This window comes from Pholis gunnellus (assembly GCF_910591455.1).
Source record: "Pholis gunnellus genome assembly, chromosome: 19".
Lineage (NCBI taxonomy): Eukaryota > Metazoa > Chordata > Actinopteri > Perciformes > Pholidae > Pholis > Pholis gunnellus.
In genome coordinates, this window is record NC_136546.1 from 12,049,405 (window position 1) to 12,075,632 (window position 26,228).

Below are 26,228 nucleotides of genomic sequence, written 5' to 3' on the forward strand. Positions count from 1 at the left end.
CATTTCCTTAAAAGAAACCTTTATACTTTGCATCCAACCTTTTACCTTTACACCGCGAGGAGACGCGCGTCACCGAATCGCGCGAGACTTCCATTAAGAGAAGCTCGTGCACGTCGGACCAGCTTGCTGCAGGCTGCAAAGCTGGAAAACTTAACAATTATCAACAAGTTGCTGGTGTTGTGACTGATTTGATTTTTTTGTGGAAGCCGAATTTAAGGATCTGGAGTGATAACTGTCCCGACTGTCACCCAAAGAGGCTTTTTCCGGGGTTAATGGTAGGTTTATTATAGTTTACTATCTGTTAAACTGTATGGACATACCCAGGTTTGTTCAACCGCTTCCTGCTCGGTCTGGTCATTTAACAGGTGGGTGCACTTTCTACAGAATATACGTTTTCATCTGCTCCTACGGGGAATGATTAAAAGTTAAGGTCTCTTTGAATGCTTTGGTTATTTTGTATCTCGGCTTTGTTGTGCAAGCTATCATTTGGTCACCATGGAGATGGAGCGTGAACGCGCATGGGGATTTCTCATTCACAAAAATAAGAAATTATTCGGAGGTTCTTTCTAGAAATATTATATTTTGACTCATTGTTGGAGCTGTCAGAGCTATATAATTAAGTGTAAGTGAATACTAGCCTTCTACACTTACATACAATTTAAGGTACTTGTGTTTTACTTGAATTTTGCTACTTTATACCACATTTCAGAAGTAAATATTGTACTTTTTACCTTACTACATTCATCTGACAGTTATAGTTACTAGTTACTTTGCAGATTAAGATTTACATGCATTTTTGTATATCCTATAAAATATGATGCATTGCAATCATTGCAATTAAATGCAATCATTATAACAAAGTAGAATGAGTACTTTTACTTTTAATAATTTAAGTACATTTTGTTGATGATACTTTCATAATTTTACCTAAATAAGATTGAATGCAGGACTTTTATTTGCCATTGGAGTCATTTTAAATTGTAGCATTGCAACTTGAGATCACTCAAAGGATCTGGATACCTCTTTCATCTCCGCTTGCCAAGCATCAAATGTTATTCATTGCAACTTCAGACGTATTTTACACCTGCTGTTCATTTTCTGTTCTGGCATTATCCTTATTTTATGTTTCCAACTGTTTCCCATCAGTGTGACACCCTGTCACCACCTGCATAATGAACTCAAACCACTGAAGTCATTTGCAGACTGTCTCGTCAAATGTCACATAAGCCTAAATGGCCTCTATGGATAGAAAGCATGAGGTTTGCAGCCCCTTCATTCCACGACGTAACGCAGTGAGGAAAACAAGTGCAGAAATTGTCAGTGAAGCCAGACGGTCCCTGCGAGTCCACTCCACTCAGCGACCATTTACTCCCAGAGATGGACACAGGCAGCTTTTTGGAAAAAGCACTGTTTGCTCTGACCGCGAGAGCAGACCTCCATCTACCTTTAGGTTAGTTACACATTTCAATTAAATCTCCTTCATTTTTTTCAGGTCCTGAGATCAACTGTGGGTCACATATGACTCGTAGAAGTAATTCGACTTTTTTTCTTTCACTCCTCAGTCTTCATGCTCAAAACTTTGATGCACCTGACTCGAGGCCAGGTTCAGGGACACGCCTCTCTCCCCTAGACCATGTAAGTTATGTCACACACACACACCTATACAGTATGGTAGTTCAAATAGTAATTACGGTGTTATTTGTTGTAACATATTTGCATCTTTTGATATTATTAGCATTACCATGAAAACTGAAAAAAAGGATGTGGAGTAAGCACGCCTCTGTACACCAACATGAAAGCATATTCATTTTAATAAATGGGATTATTATGTTAATATATATGAAATCAAAAAATAGGAATAAATGAGCAACCAAAATAATCTCTTTGTGGACATAAGAAGTTTCATTTGTGGATTCAAGTTGTGGCTCATTGTTCACACCATCATATTCCACTAATATGTTTGTGTGGTACCAGAAGCCAAAGTTCCCAGTCCACTGTGATGTTGAGGATCCCTTCAAGGCCTTTCCTAAAACCCCCAGTGCCCCACTGGAAGTGAAGAAGGGGGTGCGAGGGACGCGGGCACGCCTCCTCAGGGCTGGATCTCTCACCACGTTGTCTCCTGTAGAGGGACACAAAGATAGTAAGGAAAACATATTTCTGCAAGATCAAGAGAGAAAAGATGGTAGATACAAGTAAAGCTGTTATTATTACCTAACTATCCATGTTGTGCTTACAATAATAGAAGGGGCTAGATGGTGCACTTTTTAAACAGGTAGACAATAAAATAGAAAACCAGACTCCATTTATTTCACTCGTTGCATCCCTGTAAAGCACTAGAGCCAGAGCAGTTTTTCGAGGAAATGAATGGAGCCATTCACGTGCCGACATTATTCCTGATTTACATTCTCTGTGGTTGGGCTGGGTGAAAAACGTGATTTACTGCTGCTGTTTTGAGTGGGAAATGGGAGCTCTCCCTCGCTCTCTCAAACCTTGTCTTGCAAATCTGCTCTGCTATTTGGAGCAATGAAATAGATAATGAGGATGATCTTTGAATTGAGTACATGTGCATATATAGTTTACAAATGTACTTTTATAGTGAAACAAGCACCAACGCAGCATATAGCGGCAACCTGAAAATAACTTTCCCACATCCTTTCTGTGTGTTTAGTGAAAGAACGATTAAATCCAGGCTCAGCACAAAAGCAGCCGTCAGCTAAACGACTCCCCAGTACAGACCACACCGAGGTCCGCAGTGGTCCCCACAACCCAGGCCTACGCAGGACAGCAAGTGAAAGGTACGGAAAGGCCTCTGTTTGACTTGCAAGATCTGTCCTTCTCTCTTGTCTACCACCCACCACCCCCCCCCCCCCCAATCCCCCAACCCCCCAACCCCCACCCCAAGTGACAGTGCGACAATGACTTGTAGATTTATAGGCACACAAAGGTTGCAGTGGTAGCCATTACAAGATGGAGTTGATTGTGCCTTCCATTTTTGCCTTTCATTAAATCCTCCTCCTCCTCCTTGCTTTCTTGCCTATCTCTTTGCATTTCCCGTTTTGGTCCAGAGATATACCTTAGTACAGCTGATCTCATTATAAGTGTTTGTTTCATTTGCGCTATGCTTAACATGGATCCAAAAGTTGACAAAAATTAAAACACATCTCCTATTGATTGACATGTCTTTATATTGTACAGGGACAAACATTACACAAACTCAAATCTAGTGTTAATTACTAGTGTTTTATTTTGAATACGTTCAGCTACCATCCCTGACAGCTGATGAAGTTAGTTAGGCCAGCAACCAATATTTCAAATTCTTCAACTTGAGACACCCATTTTAAAACCTCATATTATTTACTGTACACTATATCTTGGGCACAGTGAAATCCAGCTCCATTTTCAGTGAAACTACCTCTATCTGTCATGACTATCATGTGTCAGCTTTCACACTTTCACAGTACAGAAAGCTCTGCTTATTTCTGCCGACCTCATCAGCTGTGTGTCAGAACGAGGGGCATAATTCTGGGCGTGGTGTCAGGGGCTGTCGTTACAATCCATCCGACTATCGATTGGGTGGGGCAGCTGAGGCTGTAGAGGGGGGACGGACCATAAAACACTTTTACAGGAAATCTGGGCTATTGCCCGCAGCGCAACCTCCCCGCCTCCTCCCTCACAAGCCAAGTTAACATGCAATGTTTATGTAACTTGTTGCTGACAAAGAGAAGTCCCAAGAGGTCAGGCTGCGGTCAATTCATGATTCAAGAAGCTAAGATTAAAGACTCCTTGATTGGTGTCAGGTCAGAGTTTTTGAAGCACTGTTGTTGCAACGATCTACTAAAAAGGTACATTAGACAGAGACAAACAAAGTGAAAATCACAGAGATAGTCAAGACACAAGTACACGGACTGCGAGTGAAAGTAGACACAGCATGACAGATTAATATGAGGAGTTGGATGAGATATAAAGATAGGGGAGATTAGACATCCACTAGGTACTTTTTCTCCAATAAGCCAGAGCTTTATAGCTCCAAATGGCTCTCTATTAGATTTGGGTGCCCATCTGGGCAAGGCTGGCAGCAGCGTGTGTTGTGACTGCAGTGCACTGGCCAGGCCTAAGACAGGGATGAGGTCATGTCTCAGAGAATGCAGCACCACACAAAGAGGCCTTATTATCAGGCTCTTAATCCTATCATACAGAGCCAAAGCCCCCTCTCTGACATTCACTGCAACAGGCCTTGGCCAGCTCCCCTGCTACATATGCCCTGTGTGCCACTTTACACCAATCACTAAAATCTCCACCAAAATGAAAGTGCACTCTATAGTCAAACCCGCACACTGTATATTACTGATAATGCGATCAAGCAGCGCCTGCTGGTGATGCTCCAATGGAATGAAAAGGAGACATCTTTACAATAGCGAGGCCCATTTTCTGTCTCATACCTGTCAGCAAAACCATGAAATTAGGCTCACTTGAGTGCTCAATAAGCTGAGAGTCAGCCTTTTGTACTAGTGTCATTGTAGAAGCTTCGGAGTCCTGATAATATGATAATGTCTGTCTTTGACAGGAGTGATTACACTTTTCCATATTTTCTATGATTGATTCTCTCTTTAGTGTGGGACTTGTGAAGGAAATCTTACAGTTCTATAGCGATGATTAGGATGACTCACGATGCTGCTTGTGTTTATCCATCTACTTATTAATAGTTATTTTCTCAGTTTGTCACATAGTAAGTAGTCATAAGACACACTGCCTGTCGTGTTTTACAGACTTTGTTGTTACATTGAGTCATTCTCTTTGTATCTGCAGACATGCGAAGAGTAAGATGCAACAGTGACATGCAGAGGGCAAGCCACAACACATAGCATAGCATGACAAGGGGTGTGTTTTTGAAGCACGTTACGGTTACTGCACAGAGGCGGTGAGGCTGTGGAGACGGCTCACGGTGACAAAGCATGAACAGCTTTAACCAAACTGCCCACAAAGCTAAGATCTTAGTTCCTGTCTGTTGGGGATTGCAGTTTGTGATGCACAACGCTACACACGCCTGCACAGACACAAAGATTCACACGCACACAAAAAACTTACAAGCAGCCGCGCACAAACAGACACACAAGTGTATCTGCATGCAGCTATACAAACACAGACACACGCACATTAGAGATAATAGCGCCTGCACACACGTCTCGACCTCTGCTGCAACAGGGACACCTAGTGGCTCTTGATGAAAATACACCTGTAGCCTTGTTGACCGAATATAAAGTCAGCAACTTTTCATGGAGATGAATTCTTTGATTTCACCTTTTAAATATTTTCTTTTTCTTTTTTTTTTACTACTACCTTAATGTCCACATGAGCTCCCAACGTCACTTAAATAAAACTAAACTAGTCAGCAGTCACATACTGTATGACTCATTTCCAAATTGTGATGTAACGAGACACTGTCCTTGTGTTTCTTTGTGCCAACAGTAGAATACAGCAGCCCGGTGTTGACTCAGGCCTTAGACTCACAGAGAGCACGGCAGGACGGAGAACAGGTTTGTCCAGATATATTGATTTAACTTCTTTTGAGGCTTTTTTATTTGACATATTTAACATGAGTGGTACATTTTGTACAGCATGTAAAGTATAGGTACAACTTTCCCTGACATACCACTCAACCATTCAGTGATTTTACTTGTATTTTCGATGATGTCTACAGCCAAACTGAAATCAAGTGTGTCAAATTATACGAAGACTTGAGCCCAGAAATGGGATTTCACAAGCAACATAGGCACACCTCTCCCTCAGTAACTGAACACCCCTTCTTGAATGTCAAACTTTGATTGGGGTGTTGTTGCTAAGAGCCTAATTTTCCACCATGAGAGGCAGCCAGCCAATAGCTGAGAGAGCTGTTGGTTTGGGCCACAACAGTTTCCTGCACCACACCAAGAAAGAGGGTATGCAAATGTTAAACAAAAAAGGTGCATGGCGTGTGCGATTGCAGACATTTGCGTGCACAAACACGCATGCACATGTGTTTTCATCACACGTGCACACACTCAAATGCCCACATGCAGACTATTTCAGCACAGAAACAGAAATCAGAGGAAGTGTAACTGTGGATGGTGACCTTTCATTGTGGCATCAAACTTCCTGCTGTTTTATTTTAAGACGGTGAACTTGTGAACCATGCTCGCCGCTCATTTTCACTGTCTGCGTTGGGTTGCGGTAATTGGCTGACTTCAATTCTCTCTTCACATTTCAGAGCAGGGGAACGGATTTGACACAACAAGCACAGAGGAGGATGCAGAGTCATTGGTGTGGAATAACATGATTGCGCCTCGTCTCCAACAACTAGAGAGTGTGGTTGCAGGTAGTGTGGGCAATGCAATTAGTAACACAATAAAAGTGTGACATGCATTCGTTTTGACCAGGTCCATTCATTTGATCCAAAGAATATAACATTTCTGTCACCAACTTCACTCACAGTATCACTTTTCAATATTATTATTTTTCTTTTGGGCTGAAGAAAGTCTCTGAGACTAATTTAAAATAATGTCTTTTTTTTATTAAAGGTAAGCTTCTCTTAGTCGTCCTGTTTCCTTATTACGTTTCATTTTCAACCAGCAGGTTTTTAGCATTGGCAGATAGTCATGCAAAATGAAAAAGCACTGTCACTTCAACCACTGAAGAAAGGCAAACAAAACAGTAATTTGTTTGGCATCCATGCAGAATTGTCTTAGCCTGAAACTGTAGTCTGGCAGCCATGAGATGAAATACATGGCTGTAAATATTTTAACACTCTACAAATTTAATGGAAAATTCATTTGAAAGATAAATATTAAATATTTATTGTACCAAGTGCCTTCTGGCTCATGCATAAAACACCTTTCAGATTCAGAGGGAAATGCAGTGAAATGTTGAGAGTGAGACTGCAGCCAACCTTTTTTAGAAATGGCCAAACCCTGTTATTTCTGCAAGAGAAACATTTATTTTACCTCAAAAACAAGGAAAAGACTCCACCCTTTCTCTTCCTCTGCGTCAAGTTCGCAGCTGCCTGTTGCAGAATTGTTCCCCTGCATTTGACCATTGAAACACAAAGCTGCTTCTCAGAAAAGGGAGGGGAATGTTATTTTACTGCTGACCAAGGCATTATTGATGTTGAGGATTTAACCTCAGGTTCCTCGTGCTAATGATAAATGTACACCTTGCAGTAGAGCCCAAGCATATTGCACATACATACCATACAAGATACACAAAACATCAATCATCTGTATTTATATGGACACACCCTTGGCAACACACACACAGGAGGGTATTTTCATTTTGGGATGTTTGCTTTCTCTGTGAATGTTTGACATGCTGCCCTGAATTTGACGTGATCTTTTTTCTTTTGCAATATCTGGCTTCCAGCGATGCCAGGCAGCTCCGAGGGCTCGGTGGACCGACTGTGTGATTTGTGTGACGGTCTCCATGGCACCTTGGCAGAAGCGGACATGCTCGGCCGACGCTGTAAGAGGAGGTCAGGGATACTTCGAACACTGTTCCGCCTCGTCGACCTCAACTCTGCCCGGCTCAACCTGCACATCGCCAAGCTCTGCCTTGCTGTGAGTCGCCTGTGTCTGTGTAGGTGTCAGCATGTCTGCCACCAAGTCACTATCGCTAGGGCATCCAGGGCATACGGGCACTAAATATGTTTTTCTCCCTAGCTGTGTGTCAGTGGAAACAACCTGCTCAACATCTGTAAGCTCATCTTCCAGATCAGCCGCAGTGAAAGCAACGACGTCCTCTTCCAGAACAACTCTCATACTATCATAGGTGAACACTATTCTAGGTCACGGTGATCTAGCTTAGGTTTCCTATTCTGTACCAAGTCCTGTGTGCTAAAATATATGTGAGTAAAAAACACAAAAGTTATTTTGTGTCATTATAAAGAAACACAATGTTAAATAATCTACTTTCTGTGTTTGTTGGCTGATGTCGATTTTCCCACTATTAGACAAAAATGTTTTTGTCTACGTCTGGCATATGAGCTGCTCCAAGAGCATCTGTCCGTTCTATATATGTTAGGTCATATTTGTGTCTGGTCATTTACTATGGAACCTCTTTACCAGGTCATTAAAGATTGCCAATGTTTTTCTCCTCAACAATATGGAAGGTAACGTTTGTTTTTTCTTGTGTCTAGACTCATTTCTGGGCATTTTGAACAACGAGGATGTGTCCTCATCTGGAGAAGCTCTGCTGTACTGCGTTGGGACTCTGAAATTTCTCTCAGGAAACAGTGCAATCCTCAGACTCCTGCTAGACAAGAACTGTGTTGGTGTGGCTCAGAAACTCATCCAGAGGCTCTGCACAGCTGAAGGCACCAACTTCACAATAGCGGGGCACATCCTTGTACAGGTGTGTCACAACGTTTTAAAGGATATTTTAAATAGTTTTGAATGATTTACTAGATATTTTATGTCACCAATAGCTTTTGTATCACTACCCGTGGAAGCATCTACTCCTGTTTATTAAACAATATACATACTTTCTCTACAGTTTGACTATGCGAGTTAAAAAAAATGTACTAGGTCAATATAAAGGAACACAACTTAAATAATGTTCTTCATGTTTTTGTTGGATGATGTAGACTTTCCCACTATTAGACAAAAATGTTTTTGTTTATTTCTGGTATATGTTCTCTGCTGACCGGGCCACTTCATTTTAAAACACACAGTGCTTCACTCTTCCGAAAATGATTACTGCTAACTGTACAAGTTGGCTCAAGCAAACGCCTTGAGCCAGCGCTTCATTTGACATCTAACACAATTCATTCTGCTGTTAAAGAAGGGAAATACACAGACTAGGACTTTCCAGAAGTGCTGCCATGTGTTGGAAATGACTGTTTCCCTTTTTATGATAAAATGATTTATGTCCATCCTGAATAGTTTCCGGTCGCTCTGCTGTTTGGCGTCCTGTACGGGCCAACGGCCAGCCTTCATGAGCACATGACTAACATTGAAACACACCACTGGCCTAAATATCAACGCTTTGATACAGCAAGTACATTTGTGTACATTTTTCTTGCCATCCAACACTCACACGCTTCTCTCTGTCGACCTTTGGCCCCTGTAGCTGACAGCAACCTTGAGGAACCTTGCAGATCACCCTGATTCCCGTCCAATCTTCATCTCCTTCTCTATACTGTCAGAGCTCTGTGTGGTGCTGCGTCATCACCGCAAAGACCCGGACATCTGCACCAACATTTCCAGAATATACAGGTATCACACATGCACTTATATCATCCTACTCCTCTCCTCAGCTCACTAACACAAAGCATCATAACCTGTCGTGAACTGAATCAAAACAGCCCGTCATTCAGCTCTTTTACTTTCTAACCCCAGCAGTAACTTTGCGTCTAACTCCCCTGCTTTCTTTTTTTCCTCTAACATGGAGTCTTTGTTTGTAATTTGGTCTCGCAAAACAAGTGTTTCCAGAGAAACATAGCCTTTGGCAAAGTAATTATACATCTGTTTTTGTGTCCGCATCGTAACAAAAACACGCTAGGGTAGTGACGCAGCTAGTTGCCAGTTGCTGTAATGTAATACTTTTTTAGCTTTTCCAGTAGAGTTCTGAATGTGCGAATGAATTTAATTGTGACGACGTGCGTGCAAAGAAAAGGCTACTACATGCGCAGTTTAAAGTAAAGTTTATGTTAGGACCTTTGGTCTATTCAAAACAATCGCATCTAAACTAGAACTAACAAAAGTAAGATGTTGTGTTGCTCACTCAGAATAATCACTACTCAGCTACATCGGTAAGGTGCTTTTAAGTCACACAAAGCTCCTAGCAAATAAAAAACAGTGCCAACAGTTTACAAAACGCACTTCCAAGGTTACACTAATCTGATATAATCTAAAACTGGGTCTTATGTGACTGTATGTGCAGGTACTCGGAGAGAAAATACACATAGTACAATAGTTTAACGGGAGACGATGCAACTTGTGTAACAGTAGTGCAGCAGCAAAGACTCAGGTGAGCAAACTGACTCTGTAATGTCAGTTACACAGTTAGATCTACTTAAAGCTTGCCAACATTAGCTAATATTAGCCACCTTAAGCTACTGGTCATACCAGAACAAGTAAGGCTGTAGCAGAAAAACCTTTGAGAACACTGAAGTAAGCAGTAAATGCATTTTATTGCTTGTCAAAAAACAGTAACATTTAACTTTCAAGAAGAAGAATGTGTTATTTCTTTCTTTAAGTATTTGCAGGCAAAATATTTCACACTATAGTTGTAGAGATGGAATTTAAGCTGGAAGTGTACCGCTCTTTTACTGAACCAGACAGACACCTGACTTGAGCTCAGCTGTATCCTCCCTCATCATTCAACTTATTCCACTGACGCACTGCACTTCTTGCTTCAGATATAAATGCAATGCAGTAGATTTTAGCCATACACTTGAGCTTTTGTAGAGGCACGTGGGAGAATGGTTCAATTGCAATGATGCTCTGAATCCCCATCTTCAGTTGTTCCCTCAAGGTTTCAATAGAACCTGTATCAATGTTTGAAGCACAAAATAAAACATGTAGCGCTTTCGTGTTTATTAGAAGTGTTTTTCCAATACAGCCCAAGATAATGAAAGCATGAAAGGGAGATCCCAGTCCAGAGCTACTTATCCATTAGCAGTGTTGATTTAATATCTCCAAATTAAGTCAACATAGCGGAGCAGCAGTGAGTGGAATAGTCAGTGGTATTTGTTGTCCCATCTCTCCCTCAGTAAACTCTCCTCTTACTCGGAGTGCCGCCTCGCTCTGGCCCAGACCCCCAACTGCTACCAACTATTTTTAGAACTGCTGAACAAACATCACCAAAAACAGGTGAGTCCACGGGCCTCCTCTTGTGTGTGTTTGAGTGTGTGTGTGTGTATTAGAGAGAAGTGAAGACTTTCAGGCATCCATGATGATATCCACTAAACATGTTTACCCCCAGAGCAAGTTGTTTATGTACCTCAAGTCCAAGAACATTGTGTCCATTGGCACGAAGCGTTCGGGTCTTATTCTTGTGTGTGTTTTGACATTAAGTCATCCCAGGAGGGCCTGAGTCAGTCAAGGAAAGGGGCGGAGGGAGGGAGGAGAACAAGAAAAAGAATGAGGTGAGCGTGAGCGGATAAATACAGTAGAGGTGATACAGAGGTTGAGGGGAGGAGTCATAGAAAAGAGGAGTAGGAACAGAAGAAAAGGGTGGGACTTTGGCAATCATATATGACTGACATGTGTTCTTAATCTCAATGAAAATAAACACACGCCCACGCCTACAAATACACACACACACACTGGAGAGTGATACATGTAATAAGCACCTAGTCCTGGGACATCACGTCCTGTCCCGATATCAATTCCAGTGTTGGTTTATGGGAGGAAATAGTGTGTTCTCAGCTCACCTGCTCCTCATGTTATTTACTAAGTGGAGTCGGGATGCAAGAGCGGCGCACAGGACGTCATTTGTCCTCTGCAAGTGTGTGATAACTCATAGAAAAGATAGGGTGTCGCTACCTTCAAACATGTCCAGCTGTGGGCCTTCTGGGGGAAATGAGTGACACTTGACAGGGCAGGCTCACTATGCTGCAGGTCAAGTGGCTGGTGAGCTTGAATTGCTCATTAAATCTCATAGGATCTAATGATGACTGAATGATTCATTTTCTGCAGTGCTGCAGGAACACTCTTGGGGGAGATCCTTATTTTAGAAAATGTGCAGTAAATATACTATACTAAATATACTAAATTTATATATAAATATTTTATTATAACTGTTGTGGCAGGAATGACGAGAAGAGACGTAGTAGTTGGAGTTTGCAACCAGCGGGAAGTGTTTTAATGTACACAAGGTAACACTCAACAAATCCAAAGTATTAGTTCTTACAGCTTACTCTTATAGTCTAAAGTCACAAACACAAACGCAGCACATCTACACTCTCCTCATTATGTCATGCTCTCATGCCCTCGTCTAGGTCAAGATGACATTCTGCCAGGACAAGTGATACATACGGGAAATGTTTGGAATCAATTGGAATCATATATTCCAATTTGTCTGGCGCGCCTTTACCACTTTCTAGGAATGTTCTTATGAAACCAGAGTGTGCTAAGTTCAACATAACAATTTTTACGAGGATTTTCTTCAACATAACCATAAAGCAAAAATGTCAAAAATTTACTGGTTCCAGCTTTGTCTCTGTTTTGAATTATATATCTTTCGTTTTTGGACTGTTGATCGGAGACAAAACAAGACATTTGAATACATAGTCTTAAGCAGTGGGACCATAAACTGGTGTAAGGACGTGTTTAATTTAAGAATAAGCAGAATAAGACAGCAGCTGGCAACAGTTCACCGAGTTACTTAGAAATCTTTGTGAGTTGGAGTTTGGGAAGCTGAGCCGGTTCAAGAATTTTCACAAACACAAGAAGCTACTGAACACAAGCTCTTACTTTGGCCGTAGCATTACTTCCACATTGGTGAACTGAACGATCTGGTGAAAACTGGAGTGAAGAGCCTTGATACATAATATACTGCCAGAGCTGGCAGCAAGAGTAGAATGGAGAGCCACGTCCAGACAAACACACACAGACAGAGAGAGAGAGAGAGAATAACCAACAAGAAACACAAGGGATGAGGGAGATGCACAAACTGATTTTATTTGCATCCCTAAACTATCCATTCATGTGATAGATAAAAGAAACTTGTACAAACACGCTCAAAATAGATGTCCTTTACTATCTGCATACTATTTACCGCTAGCACTGGATATGTTAAAATCAGTTGTATAAAAGGTTTGAAGCCCTTAAGTCACTTTTCCCAATGCAGTCTTGTCCTTTCAGCAACATTTGCAAAATAAAGAAACTGAACACACTTTTTTTGTTGGTTTACTTTAATCCACGAAGTAAAACAATTGCACAAAGATGCACATCGACCACTACAGTGCTCTTCACCGTTCTCCCACAGGACCTCGTTGTGCGCCTTCTTTTCACCCTCGGGAACCTCACGGCCAAAAGCGACGAGGCTCGATGGCAGCTCTTTCAGTGCGAGGGCTGCATGGACACACTGCTGCAGCTGTACGACGCCTACCAGCGTAGAGACGGCTCACCACACACACAACCACAGAGAGGTCCCCCTTCCCACAGCGAGCCTCAGGCCCCTCCAGTGAAAGTGCAGCAGGACGAGGACGTGCTGGTAAAGCTGGTCAGGGTGCTGGCAAACATGTGCATCCACCCGGCTGTAGGTCCAGCTCTGGCAACCCACACAGCCTGCATTCAGCTGCTGATGGAGACACTTGGTGAGCAGTCTATGTTTAATTAAACTACTTAAGTTGAAAAATAGAAGATACAGTCAGTGGAAGATGTACGGCAATCACGTTTCTAGATTTGTTCTTATTTTACATGTTGTATCTCTGTCATACAAAGGGAGCAGTGTGTGAAAATCTGGAGTTCTGAAGTTTAAAAATAGCTGTTTTGTGCATTGTGAGTACAGTATCTGCTAAGCACCCAACCACTTCCCCTGTGCTGGGAACAAGTCGAAAACACGCTCCTCATTTGTCTGTTCAATCCATTGCTCGCTTTCCTTTCAGTGCTTTTCGTTCAATGCACATCCTCTTTCGGTTTACCTGTTGTTCCTTCAAGTCTGACAGAGCGAAGCGCTTCACTGCATTTGCAGGATGTTCTGTCACATCTCGCAGCCGACTTGGTTTGTGTGTGTGAAATTCCCCCATGTGGTTAGATGGTTTCAAGACAGGCTGAACTGATATGCAGGTGGTTGTGAAACTCTCAATTTGTCTGCTGCCTGCCTCCTACACACTTCATGGCAGTTGGGAGAGAAAAATGAAATAAACACATCAGAGGTCAAATTGGTGAAAAAAGTCAACCCTCAAAATAAAGAGGGGTTTGAGATTCATGCCAGAGAGTAAGATGAGAATTAAATTGAGTAAATGAAGACAGAAACTTGAAATAAGTGAATGAGGGAGAATATGGAGTTGGTGTGACAGCTGGAAACAAAATCTCAGTAGCAGATAAAAGAGTGAAAGAGCGGGGCTGGCTGATCCATGTCCTGTTTTGACCAAGTTCATGACAGGCCGTGCCGCTTTACAGAGCTATTTTTTTTGGGGGGGGGGCGAGTAGGGGGCACAACAAAGCAGCATTTCCAGTCAGAAACAGAAAAAAAATTCTATGCGACACAGCCGCCTGTTGACGCCGACCGCAATATCCGCGATTTATGACTGAGCACACATCTGCTGCTATATCAGGAGCATACTCGGTTTCCAAGCCGCTCACAGTGTCACGGCTGGTTGGATTGGTTCACATTGACCTTTGTATGTATGCCAGCTCATGATCAAACTGTCTATAACAAGCAAAACCCACAGATAACAGCTACTTTTATGATAATGTCACAGTGTCACATCAGTGTGGCCCAAACTGTAATATGCAAAGGGTGTATGTATGCATGTATTTATCATATTTAAATAGTTCTATAATAGTTCTATTTATTATATTTATAATCTGCTCCTCTTCATCAACATAAAAGGAAGCAGAGCTGTCACCTGGATTCACCGGGTTAGTCATTAAAAGGTGAAGAGCTGTATATTTTGAGTTCTTTACAAGGCAATAGAAAATGAATTATAATTTCTCACATTATGTTGAGACTAGTGACCAGAATGAGGGAGTAGAGACGTCTTTCTAAATGAAAGCCTGTCCAGTGCGGATGCTCCCTCTGTTGGCTGTATTTTATACAAGAGGATTTTTAAGGAAAAGTCCCAGACATTTACTTCAAGATCTCTATTGGAAATGATGTTCATTTAAGGTTAGGTCTAGCAGTGGCTTTTCCTTTTGTGTTTTTGTGACACAGAGCTGAGGTGTGTGCAGGAAAGCGAGGAGCTATTGGTGAATGTGGCTGCCACCATCAACAACCTGTCCTTCTACCAGGAGGAGAGCTCTGTATTCAGACGCAGTCAACTCACCATGGCAAAGTGTAAGACTAGAAGACTTTGATGTGGAGATGAAAAATAAAAACAACAGGTGTATTTTGCTGATTGTAAACCCCCCCCCCCCTCCCCTCCCCTCCCATTTCCCTGCTGTTGTTCAATTCCCTCCCCCTTTCACACCCCCATTTCTCTCTTTTCCTCTGCCCACTCTTTCTTTTTACTTCAGTGATGTTGAAGTTGGTGCTCTGCTCCAGCATGGACGCCATGCTTGAGGCCACCTGTGCATATGGAAATTTGTCACGGTCCAAGGATGTACGGGACTTTATCATGCAAAACAACGGTATATGATGCACACAAACATCAACAGACACACAAAAAACCCTCCATCATGAGACTTTAATCATTTCCTATTTTGTTTAAGCCATAAAGTATTCAGTAACTCTTTCTGGAAAGTTAGCTAAGAGTTGCCATGTTAGGATCAAAAAGGATCTAGGCCTAACATTACACAGAAATTTTTTCACAGAAACATTTTAAAAAGGCGTACGTAAATATGCCTAAATCTTATCATTCAAGCACAGAACTATACAGAATACTGGGTACCTTGACACAGAAATGCCCAGTACAGTACGCATCTCTGCATGCTGTGTCATGTTTAGGCTGGACTTATCTGCAAGGCCAGCTACAGTCACTATAAACTTGCCGGCTGACTCTGGCGATAGCTGCCCTCTTATCTTTGCCCTACTTTGTCTTCGTCTACTCCCTCACAACATCATCTTTCTCCGCTCTCTCTCCCTCAGTGCACCAGTTTGTAGTGACACTGCTCGACTCAAAAAGCACTGAGATGTGTATTTCAGCCTGCGGGGTCCTCACCAACCTGGCTCAGGACCCTCCCAACAGGGCCAGTCTCTCAGTGGAGGGGGCTATTGCCAAGTAAGGACTAATGCAACTAGAGATTAGGAGTCTGTTCATGTATGTGTGTGTGTATAAGAGCATATTGGTGCTCATAACCAGCATCATATAACAATAGAAAATCAGTAGATAACGTATATATCATTTTGAGATATCGCCATGATTATTGTATTCTACATTTTATGCCAGTTGGTCAACTGTTTGTCAAAGGAATAGTTGACATTTGCAATTATGCGCTTATTCCCTTTCCTGCTGAGCATTAGATGAGAAGATTGATACCACTGTGTCAGGTCTTTGCACTAAATATGAAGCTCAAGCCAAGAGACAGTTAGCTTAGCTTATTTTAGCTTAGATAAAGACTGGAACCCAGAGGGAACCGCTAACCTGGCTCGGTCTGAAGGAAACCAAATCCATCACTTCTAAAGCTCACTAATTGACACATTGTATTTTTTATAGATTAATATATACAGAAATAGTACTATTACCTTTTGGTCTAGCTGTTTCCCCTCCTGTTAGTGTTTCTGGTCTTGATGCTAAGCTAAGCTAACTGGCTGCTGGCCTTAGCTTCATATTCAGCAGACAGCTATGAAAGTGTTATCATGTTCTCATCCATCTCTTGGCAAGAAAAGGTTGTGTTTTCACATCTTTCCCAAAATGTTGAACTATTCCTATATCAGTTGCAACAGAGAGTAAACTGTTTTTGGGGGAAATATGGTCTTCATTTTAACAAGCATGAGCACAACAACTCCACTGACATGAACAAGATGCCAATAATCATCACAAACCTGATGTTATTTGTTTACAGTAGGGATACAATTAAGTATAACTACAAATAAAGTATAAATGCTCTTCTAGTGCTAGCTTCTCACTTCCAAAAGTTAGCGTTGATGGAACATTTCAATTCTTACTTCCCCTTCAAACACACACACACACACACACACACACACACACAGTCCTCTTTCAGATGTATGTCCAATGAAGTGGAGCTAATGCCCACAAACCTGCCGGTCATGTGAATCCCTCTCCCTCGAGTCACGCGGTGTGTGTCCGCTTGTGTGTGTGTGTGTGTGTGTGTGCGTGTGTGTGTGTGTGTGTGTGTGTGTGATCAGGCTTGTGGACTGTCTGAGAGACTTCGGACCAGGTGATTGGCAGTTGGTGGGCCAGGTTTGTCAGGCGTTGTGGAACATGATCAGCGGCGGCTCAGAGAAGCTGCTGGACACACAGGAGAGAGAGTCACTGCTGGAGGTCCTCACCACGTACTTAGGTTGGTACTCAGTGATATTACTAATCCTTACAAAACAAGGGGGGGGGGGGGGGAGACATGCTGGAAAGAACATGGTCTCGTTCACATCAGTAACCCTCAGAGGAAAGGGAGGGCCACACCGTCACGAACATAAAACCTCCTCATGGTCACATCTGGGAGCTGCCTGATGTCAAAACCTGTCGCTGAGAGGTATTCATAATAAACCTGAAGCCTCTAACTATGCTCTCTCATCCTCTGTCCACTTCCACATTTTAATTTTATTAGATGAAGAGGAGGCTCTGAAGTGGATAGAGAATGAAGACATGAGGGACTTCCACAGGGCATGCTGGGAGTTAGAGTTCCTTCCCGTCGCTCACAAACTGATGAAGACGCTCCAGCCTCCGGACCAGACAGCCTGACAAAATTGGACGAGGAGTTAAGAGTTTCATGTTATCACAGAAACCGTAGCATTGTTTTAAACTCTTAAATACTTAACCCAGAGTCCACATAATAACTGTTAAACACTAACCTCCAGGGGCTGTAAACGTCTGCAGTTTCTTTTTCAAGGGGGAAGCAGGTGATGCCTTAATTTCTGGGTACTTTCACATTTACAGGGATAATTTAATACAAGCTCTTTGCACGTGTATGTAACACACTTGATCTGCTTTGTAAGCTCGCTGTGTTGTAAAAGGCTCTTTTATGAAAATATAGTTTTGAAAACAGATGACTGACCTAGAATAAGTCAATTGTTTATTGTCTGGTGATTGTGTGACATTGGAACTTGTACATAATAAAGTAGGTGCAAAAACATTCTTGCTTCTCAAAGCCTTTATTATTACACAGATATGGGGCCAGGCAGTGCTTACAAGTAACACCAAGTAGCCTTAAGTACAGCATTTCAAAACAACATCGTTATTACATCGAAACAAATCCAAAACGGCACTTAATGTATAAAAAAAAAAAAAAAAAAACTGTTGTAAGTTCCCCCAGTTTTCACAATAGTGACCTTAAAACAACCACAAGACAAGCTGATGTTTTAAAAAACAATACCTAAACAATTCATTAGCCAAAGCTAATAACAAACGTTGTTCTCTACATAGATTTTTCTCAGGTTGATATGAAGGACAGTTGGCTGGCTGATATCAAGCTTCCATAAATGATGTTTCCTATTCCATGTGTAGTCTGTGAATGCCACCGAAATGTGAAAGCAGTTCGGTCAGTGGAGTTCTCCTGGTGATTGTGTATCGACAGGCTTCTGTGGCCTCGATGGGAAACACCCTGAACTTCAGACCGCCTCATCTGGGAAGTGAGGGATTTTTCCCCAGTGAGGTGTGATGGGCAGGCAAACGGGAAAGAGAGGTAAAAGTTCCTACAAGGAACCGCCCCCTTATCTTAACCCGAATGTTGGTCATAAACAAAGAGACTTTGACCATGACCGCACCACAGGAACAGGGAGCATTACCTGGTTCCCAGTGAGCCACATAGATTTCATACAGTAAAATGTAACTCACGTGAAAGCCCCTGGACCACAAACTGAGTTCAGCTTACTGTTGATGAAGTTTATTATCAAACAGCTGAGTGTACTTTGGAACAAGGTGTTCGAATAACACCATATGTCTTTTCATGAGTCATGCTGCCACGGGTTTCATTTCCTATACTTGTGCAACTGAACAGTGGAAGTGAGCTGATGGTGACACTGATTGTGTTGTGACTGTTGAGGCTTCTCCGCAGCTACAATCTCTTTGATGATGCAGTGAAATTAAATTGTTTAGGAGAAAACTACAAATGATACACAACAATTTAATATGATAGTTTATTTTTTTTTTTTCATATTTTTTCGGATATTTTCATATTAAAAAAGTGTCAGTAACTGACATCAGTCAGAAGTTTGAAAAAAAAAAGAAAAAAACAACTCCTTTCTCTCAAACCACTTTCAAATGTACCATTCCTTTATCATCATCATCATCATCATCATCATCACCCTCCTGCTCCTCTTCATCACTCATTCATCTGTCAGATTCTCTCAATCCACCCTCACAAGAACACAGTACTTTACTGGTTTTAGTAAACAAAAAACAGCAGAGGTTTCACACCTCTGTTCAAAATAAAAAAAAACAAAAAGCTGCTTTTGCACTGGTTAGACTTCCCCAGCAGGGAAATAAAGCACAGCTACAACCTTTTGCATCCGACAGCTATTTCGACCGCAGTCGGCCCTGTGTGGGCCCGCCCGCCCCCGAGAAATGGGAACCCGGCAGCCCGGTAAGAGTCTCTGCTCACCAAAGAGCACTTCTTAAATGTTTTATAGAGAAAAACAGAAGAGGTATTTATTTACTGGTAAATTCACAATCCAAAGCCTCGAAAGTGTTAGGGTGGCCAGGCAGCTGGGATAGGCGGAAGACAGATAAGGTGTGGTTAGGGCAACCGGAAGCAAATCCCTCCTGGAAAACCTGGTTTCTAACTTTCTTCTTGATTCGCTTTTTTTTTTCTCTCTCCCCCCCCCCCCCCCCCCCCCCCCCATTACCAGAAAAGTAGACATCATTATAAACAACGAATGATAAACAGTTATCTCACAATAACAGAGCTACAGCAGAAGCAAGAAGTATTTCCTTCAAAGTGCCTCGCTTTTTTTTTTCTTTTTTTTTTGACACATGAAATTCAAACGGACAAACTTTTTTTTTTTCTTCGCACACAAACATCCACACCTCAGTCATCATAAACACAGAAGTCATCCACACGTTTACAGTCAAACTCAATAAGGGCTCAGACAGTGTTCTTTGAGTTTCTTTCCAAACCTCCTGGTTTTCACACACTCCTTGGATTAGCTTACATTGACATTTGAGATTTGAGGGGGGGGGGGGGGGGGGGGGGTAGAGGACAAGAGGGAGGGAGGTAATGCAGTGGATTTCTAATGGATAGGGACTTGGGGGATATAATGAGGGTGGGGGGGGTGATTTGGGGATCAATATGACCCCATTGAACACATTATGGGAGCAGCATCATCAGCACCTCTGCACACTGTGCTGGAAAGTTCAGGCACAAAAATAAAATTAAAAAAAAAAACACCGCCCAGAGTTAATGCTTCCATCTCCAGTTACCACTAACAGCAACTACATCGACAACAACATCCACTTCTCTTAATACAAAATGAAATAAAAAGGTGTTAAAGAAACTAAACAAATATAACAGTGACGACAGAATCAAAGTGCAGTCTGTTTCTGGCTGCACAGCTTGCTGTTTTTTTTTTTTTCTTTTTCCTTCTCTGTGGGTCTTCACTCTACCAGGAGACAGACAAGATTGGCAACAAATGTGTTGCATGCTGGAATACTGAAACATCGTCCTGGATGCCTCCGGTGTCGGTGCTCAGGCCCGGCACAAACTCCTCAGCAGAGCAGGAGTTTGCTCCAGGCGGCCCTCTCTTGGTCAGTTTTGGCACTGCAGGCAACACAAACTGAATTTGTGTATCCACTTGTAGTTTGAGATGATTTTCTTCAACAGTTCCTGTTATTTTTTTTCTTGCTTTCATTTGTTCTGATCCTCTTCTCAACACCCATCCAATAAGCACTGTCACAACCCAGGGCTTCTCTTGTCTCCTCCACACTTTTGTTGAATCCCCCCCCCTTCTCCTTTGATTTTCTTTCTTGAAGTGTCCCGTAATGAACGACAATGACAAAACAATAAAAAAAAAAAAAACGCCAAAAGCACTTCATGTCATGTAGCGGGTGATCGCTCTCAGAGCGTATAACAGTTCTGCCTGCATTCGCGCTTCCATAAGAAGCAGATTAACGTGGACCTGCAAGAGAAAAAGAGACCGTTATTAAACACTGGATATTAATCAACAGGGTCAAATAGCCGCTTCACATCAGGCCAGGATGGATTAGGATCTTACCTTCTCGGAGTGCTGAAACTGCCTCCAGAAACTCTCGTACATTCGTTTGGTGGTCTTCTCAGGACTACACACCATAGTCTTGATATAGATCTTAAAGCTACGGTCCAGAAGCTGGTTTATCTCCCCGTAATCATAGTCGTCATACCTGAGGAACACAGAGAAACACAATGTTAGAAAACAGTGCTGATTTAGCATATAGTCATGCATTACAAAATAAAGGTTACATCTATGGAAATAAGTATAAGAGTAGAGCGGACATTGAAATGTTTGTCTTTGTCATTTGACTAGTACAAAAAAAAATGGCAATTGTTGTTTTTGTAATGGTGACAACACGCCATTTGGGGGAATTTAGTGTGGTCGCAGCTCGCTGGAAAGAGATGGCCGGCTAGTTAGCTTGTCCTTTTCTGGAGTAAATCTGTGACTTCCTGTAAATCGGTTTAGTTTATTCGGAAGTTAGCCCGCTACAGCAGTCGCAATGGCAACAGTACACATAAAAATGGCCGCCAAACTGACCATCCTGCTATTGATTGAATGGGAATGTCCGTTCTACCCATACATAAACCCCCCACCCCAATCTACATCATACAACAAGAAAGATTTTTCTCACCTGATGCCGAACATGCAGTGGATGTAGTTCCAGATGGCCCTGCGCAGCATACTGGTGTCGACATCCTTGTGTGTCGCCATGGTGTTGTAGGTCAGATTGTAGGCCATCTGGAACTTCTCATCCAGCATCTGACCAACATCAGGGTACAGTCTGTTGACCAGAGAGAAACCGTGGTCCTCCCAGCTGTAGTCCTGGAGAAAAGAGAAATAAGAAGTAAATAACAGTCACATAGACCCTTCTTTTTACGGTACTGTACTCTATATTCAGACTGTATTTGATCTCTACCTGCACTCTGAATGTGGGCACATGCTCCCCTCTCCTGGAGAAGTCCTTGTAGCCATAGCTGGGGTCCTCAAAGTGTCGGGAGATGTCTCTGGAGGGGACACACTCCTCGTCCTCCGCCGTGACCACGAGCATGCTCTCGGTCTTCTCCCTCTCAAAGCGAGTTGCCATCTCCTCCTGGCTGGCCTCCTCGTCGTCGCGGCACTCCTGCAGCTGCTTCATGCGCTCCATCAGCACCTCCACCTCGCCGCACAGCTCCTAAGGAAACAAAGAGCACGTCGACAGTTAAGAAAAGAGTCCTGCGGGAAGCATCCTCACTCCGCTGCTGCATCCACCACACACGGGATGTCTGAGTGCAGGGATTATGCTGCTGCCTGGATTTAAGTTTCACAGACGAGTCAAAAAAAGAAACCCTCACATGCTCTCGCTCTCTGCACGCACACGCCATCCTTCGCCACTCACCTGGTTGCCGAGCGGATCGTCGTGGTGATTAGCGTGGCCGTTGCCATTGGCGATGTCACAGACGCAGTACTGGCTGAGGGAGGGGGGTCTGAACGTGTGCCCCCCGTTGCAGTGGATCTCGGTCGTGATGCCGCAGCCGAACGTGAACGAGGCGAGGGAGTGGTAGTGTGTGAGGAGGACCACGGCGTGAATGAGCTCTGCGAGGGACCAGCTGTGCTCCTCTGCTTTCAGAAGGCACTGGAAACAAAATAAAAAAGGGAAAATAAGCATGAGTATGACATCACTGACCTTTTAGGAAGTGGGAAAATATTCGTTCACCCGTCCTAACCAATTTATCGTGTCTTCCTTTTCCAGCCCCTCACCCCTCCCTCAATCCCCCTGTCACCGTACCTCTACTGCAACAACTTCCAAATCCTTCCAAGTTATGCAGCTGCAGCTATATTCTGGCCTACACCCATGATCTCAGCCTGTTACGCAAGACTTTTCATGTCTACCCTCCAGACCACGTCCGTCGTCTCACCTCGATGTGTTCCTTGGTGAGAAGCCACGGTCGGTGGGCCAGGATTTTGTTGAGTTCCCCGAGCTGCTGCAGCTTCTGCGGGGCGCCGTCCAGGCCGTTCAGCCACTTGGGATCCCCCCCGACCTGGAGGAAGTCGTTCACGTGGAGGTTGACCAGGTAGGAACACTGGTGTCTAGCTGCCGCCTGCAGGATGAGAGAAGGAGAGATCAACCTCATATACAATCGCTCGACTTTAACAGGTAAACAAGGCGTGGGTTTGATGCCACAGGACAGAGCGTACCATGATGCCGATGTAGTGTCGGTAGTGCAAAGACAAGGGCCCGTCCATCTGGAGCAGGTAGTGCTGCGTCCGGAGAAAACTCCCCAGGTACTGCGGGTGGAAGCCCATCACCAGGGAAATGTTATCCAGGCGACCGAGGGCTGCAAACGCATCCTCAAATATCGACTGTGTCCTGGCGTCCACTTTACTGATTTGAAGAATCTTACAGAAAAACAAAAAACAAACTAGATTAGATAAGCAGTTTCTTACATAGATGGTATGTTTGCAAGTGAGATTACAGACTATCTTTTACCTCTTTTTCCGGGATAAATCTGCTTGGTCCGTTTCCTAAGGGTCTTGGGATCCTTACTCCCAAGTCCTGTAAGACAAAAAAAGAGAGTAGAAACAGATTTAAATACCACAAGAAAGCAGAGAAGAAGCAGTTTGTCTGCCGTCGTCGGCTCTCCTATACGGTCACTGCATTGCTTCTTTGTTTGTCTGAGTCTGACATCAATAACCTGTGAGATCTTTACTGCTCTACAGAGAAAACTGCAATAAAAATGAAAAGGGTTTTTTTCTCCGTTGTGAAAGCAGCATACAATAGCAGAGTCATAATACATTTATGCCAAAAAAAAATCTGAATTAAACTCTTTAGATTTCTCGTTAATTATAAAACTAAACACACACGTTGCCTTCTTACAGAAAGCATCGCCTCTTATGTGTCCTGTAACTTTCCGCTGCTTGTCCAGACATGTCTCCTAGCGGACACCGTCCCGCAGCGCACAATGGAGCAGATGAATGAATGACCAACAACTTGTATAATATTCAGAAATCCACACCGGGTTAAAACCATGCATTTAAACGTGTCACTTAACCAAAGTGTCATTCGCAACTGAAATTAATTCCATCTGAGACGATGTCTTGACCGATGACCCCAAACTCTTCTTACTCGTAAACAAGCCTGCACAAAAGACTGCACTGCAGCTTGTTTGTTCAGAGGAAAAGCGTCGCGTAAAAACGCAAACAAATGTGACACTTGTCTAAATCCCGACGTCAGGTTGAAACTTTAAAAGCGGTGCTTTATTTAAAAACAGTGTTATATATATGAAGCCCCTTTTTTTTCCCCCTTTCTCTTACCTTTTTGCTTAGTCGTTCACAATGGGTACATATCTTTAACAGGTCTGTCACGGCAAAATAATTATTTTCCACGTTTTCTGCCGGTGCGACTGCGTGCCTCATCGCGTGTCCTCGCTGCACTTTGATAATTTGAAGGGAATAAAAAAATGTTAACCCGTATTCTGAATGGCTCTTTCCTCCTCTCTTTGTTCCTTGAAGCACTGGGTAAAGTGCTCGGCTGTCAGCTGTTGCAGCCCTACAGCAGAATACCGTCCTCTCTCGCTCATACATTCGGTAAATAAGTCGAGGCTCGTGTGACTGACGTGCCCAGCGACCAATCAGGTGGCGAAAACAGCCTCCCGGCGAGCCAATGGCGGCGGGGGAGAGCACGTGGGGGCGGAGCTAGCCGTGAAGAGAGAGGGGGGGTCCAAAACGTGAGCAGATAGAACAATCCCCCTCGCCCCCCCCCCCCCCCCCCTCTAAGGAAACATCATCACTTCTCTCTCCTTCTTTTGTTCCCTGCTGCCGTTGATCATGATCGAATGTACTGTAAAGCATTGCAATCTGCATGCTAAACAATGGCAGCAATCAATTCAAGGTGATTGCTCGCATGCTTCTCCTTCCTAATCACTCCCAATCAATACTTTAAGCAATCATGGTTTGGAGTGACCGGCCTGCAGGATTACTAGATATAGTTCTCTGTCACACTGCCAAATGTTGCTGGAAAAAGAGGGCATATTTGTGGTATCTGTGTGATCATCTGTGTAATGTGCATTCAGTGAGAACAACAACAACAACCCACAGCCAGCTCCATACAGCAGCAAGTCCCCCTATTGGCTCCATGCTGCACTGGGGAGGGGGCCAGCAGAAGAAGGTGCTTTGCAAAGATCGGCATCAGCGTACAGCGAAATGGATGGATGGCTGCAGGACCTGCTGCAACAACAACGGCCCTTCAGTTAGTGGGTTTGCACCGCAGCCTATCAGATCACAGATAATGTGATCCACCTATCAGGCCCCAGCAGAAAGGACTCCTTTAATAGCTGGGAGGAAGCAGAGATAGGGAAGGCAGGTCTTATGGCTTTGTTTATCCCATCTTAACAATAACACGTTCATCGGAAAGGTGTATAACTGGTTTATCACACCGTGGTGGTTAGAAAGTCAATAATTACAAATGAGATGTACCGAGAAATAAAAACACTGTGTACCACACATTTTATATCACAGTATAATAGCTTCCTTGAATAACACAAACAGGTCTGGATGTGGAAATTCTTTTTTTACCAGCAGTCTTTAAAATACCTCGTAAACAAGGGACAAACAGTTGTAATTTCATGTAGAAGCACACGCGGGTCGAGTGTTGTTTCCTCTGTGAATTGCCAGCAACCACATTACAAAAGCATCCACATATTGGCCGGTGTGTGAGCGCACACACACGTGCACATCTGTGTGTCGGGTTTCTGCTAGAGATTTCAAAATAACATGTTTCCCAAGCAAAACAAAAAATTACACAAAGACTCATAGGAAGAAAACTACACAATGATTGTTTGAAAAAACATTTTCACTGCAGTTTTTGGGTGAACTGTGAAGGGACACCCAATAAAAACAAGTTCAATTTGGTAACGAGGAGATGTCGAGTGGAGGCCAAGAAAAGGCAAGTTAGCCCATGTGCACTCCAATCAAGAGCCTGCCCGGACAGTTTGGCAACCAGCTGCAAGTCCCCAGCACAGTTAGATAGCACAGTATTCAGCAGGTTCATTGTGTGAAGCGAGCCAACCGCCCCCCCACCCCCTCCTGAGGTCACAGGGTGGGGTGCAGGGCAGCGGTAAACATGTTCCCAGGGCTGGAGTCAGCACTCCCAGGGATGCTGGGAGCCCCATGGCTCAGCAAAGCTGCAGAAGAGGCTGGTCAGCGTTAGGGCTTACGACACGGCGAACCTTTTCACATAAAAGCGCTTAGGCCGGGGGGGTCCGGCCTCGCGGACAGGGCCAAACACTATTGTCAGAGTGCACGCACTG

The 26,228-nt window shown here is 43.3% G+C and overlaps 2 protein-coding genes across 2 annotated transcripts; one reads left to right on the forward strand and one right to left on the reverse strand.

Moving 5' to 3' along the window:
* Positions 1–1,232: 1,232 nt before the first annotated feature.
* Positions 1,233–17,808, forward strand: armc2 (armadillo repeat containing 2; the record flags this gene model as incomplete). The annotated part of the gene is made up of 17 exons (XM_079180699.1): positions 1,233–1,450; positions 1,563–1,635; positions 1,975–2,140; positions 2,669–2,795; positions 5,467–5,534; positions 6,245–6,355; positions 7,402–7,586; positions 7,689–7,797; positions 8,165–8,379; positions 9,097–9,242; positions 10,742–10,841; positions 12,961–13,291; positions 14,854–14,976; positions 15,156–15,269; positions 15,727–15,859; positions 16,948–17,102; positions 17,367–17,808. 17 exons carry the CDS (start codon positions 1,233–1,235, stop codon positions 17,498–17,500), a joined length of 2,508 nt encoding a protein of 835 aa, XP_079036825.1. The 3' UTR covers positions 17,501–17,808.
* Positions 17,809–20,260: 2,452 nt separating this feature from the next.
* sesn1 (sestrin 1) lies at positions 20,261–24,455 on the reverse strand. The gene is made up of 9 exons (XM_079180392.1): positions 24,235–24,455; positions 23,411–23,476; positions 23,119–23,319; positions 22,839–23,021; positions 22,319–22,555; positions 21,860–22,114; positions 21,575–21,765; positions 20,968–21,112; positions 20,261–20,871 (listed from the first exon to the last, which is right to left on the reverse strand). Exons 1-9 carry the CDS (start codon positions 24,334–24,336, stop codon positions 20,785–20,787), a joined length of 1,467 nt encoding a protein of 488 aa, XP_079036518.1. The 5' UTR covers positions 24,337–24,455; the 3' UTR covers positions 20,261–20,784.
* Positions 24,456–26,228: the final 1,773 nt, after the last annotated feature.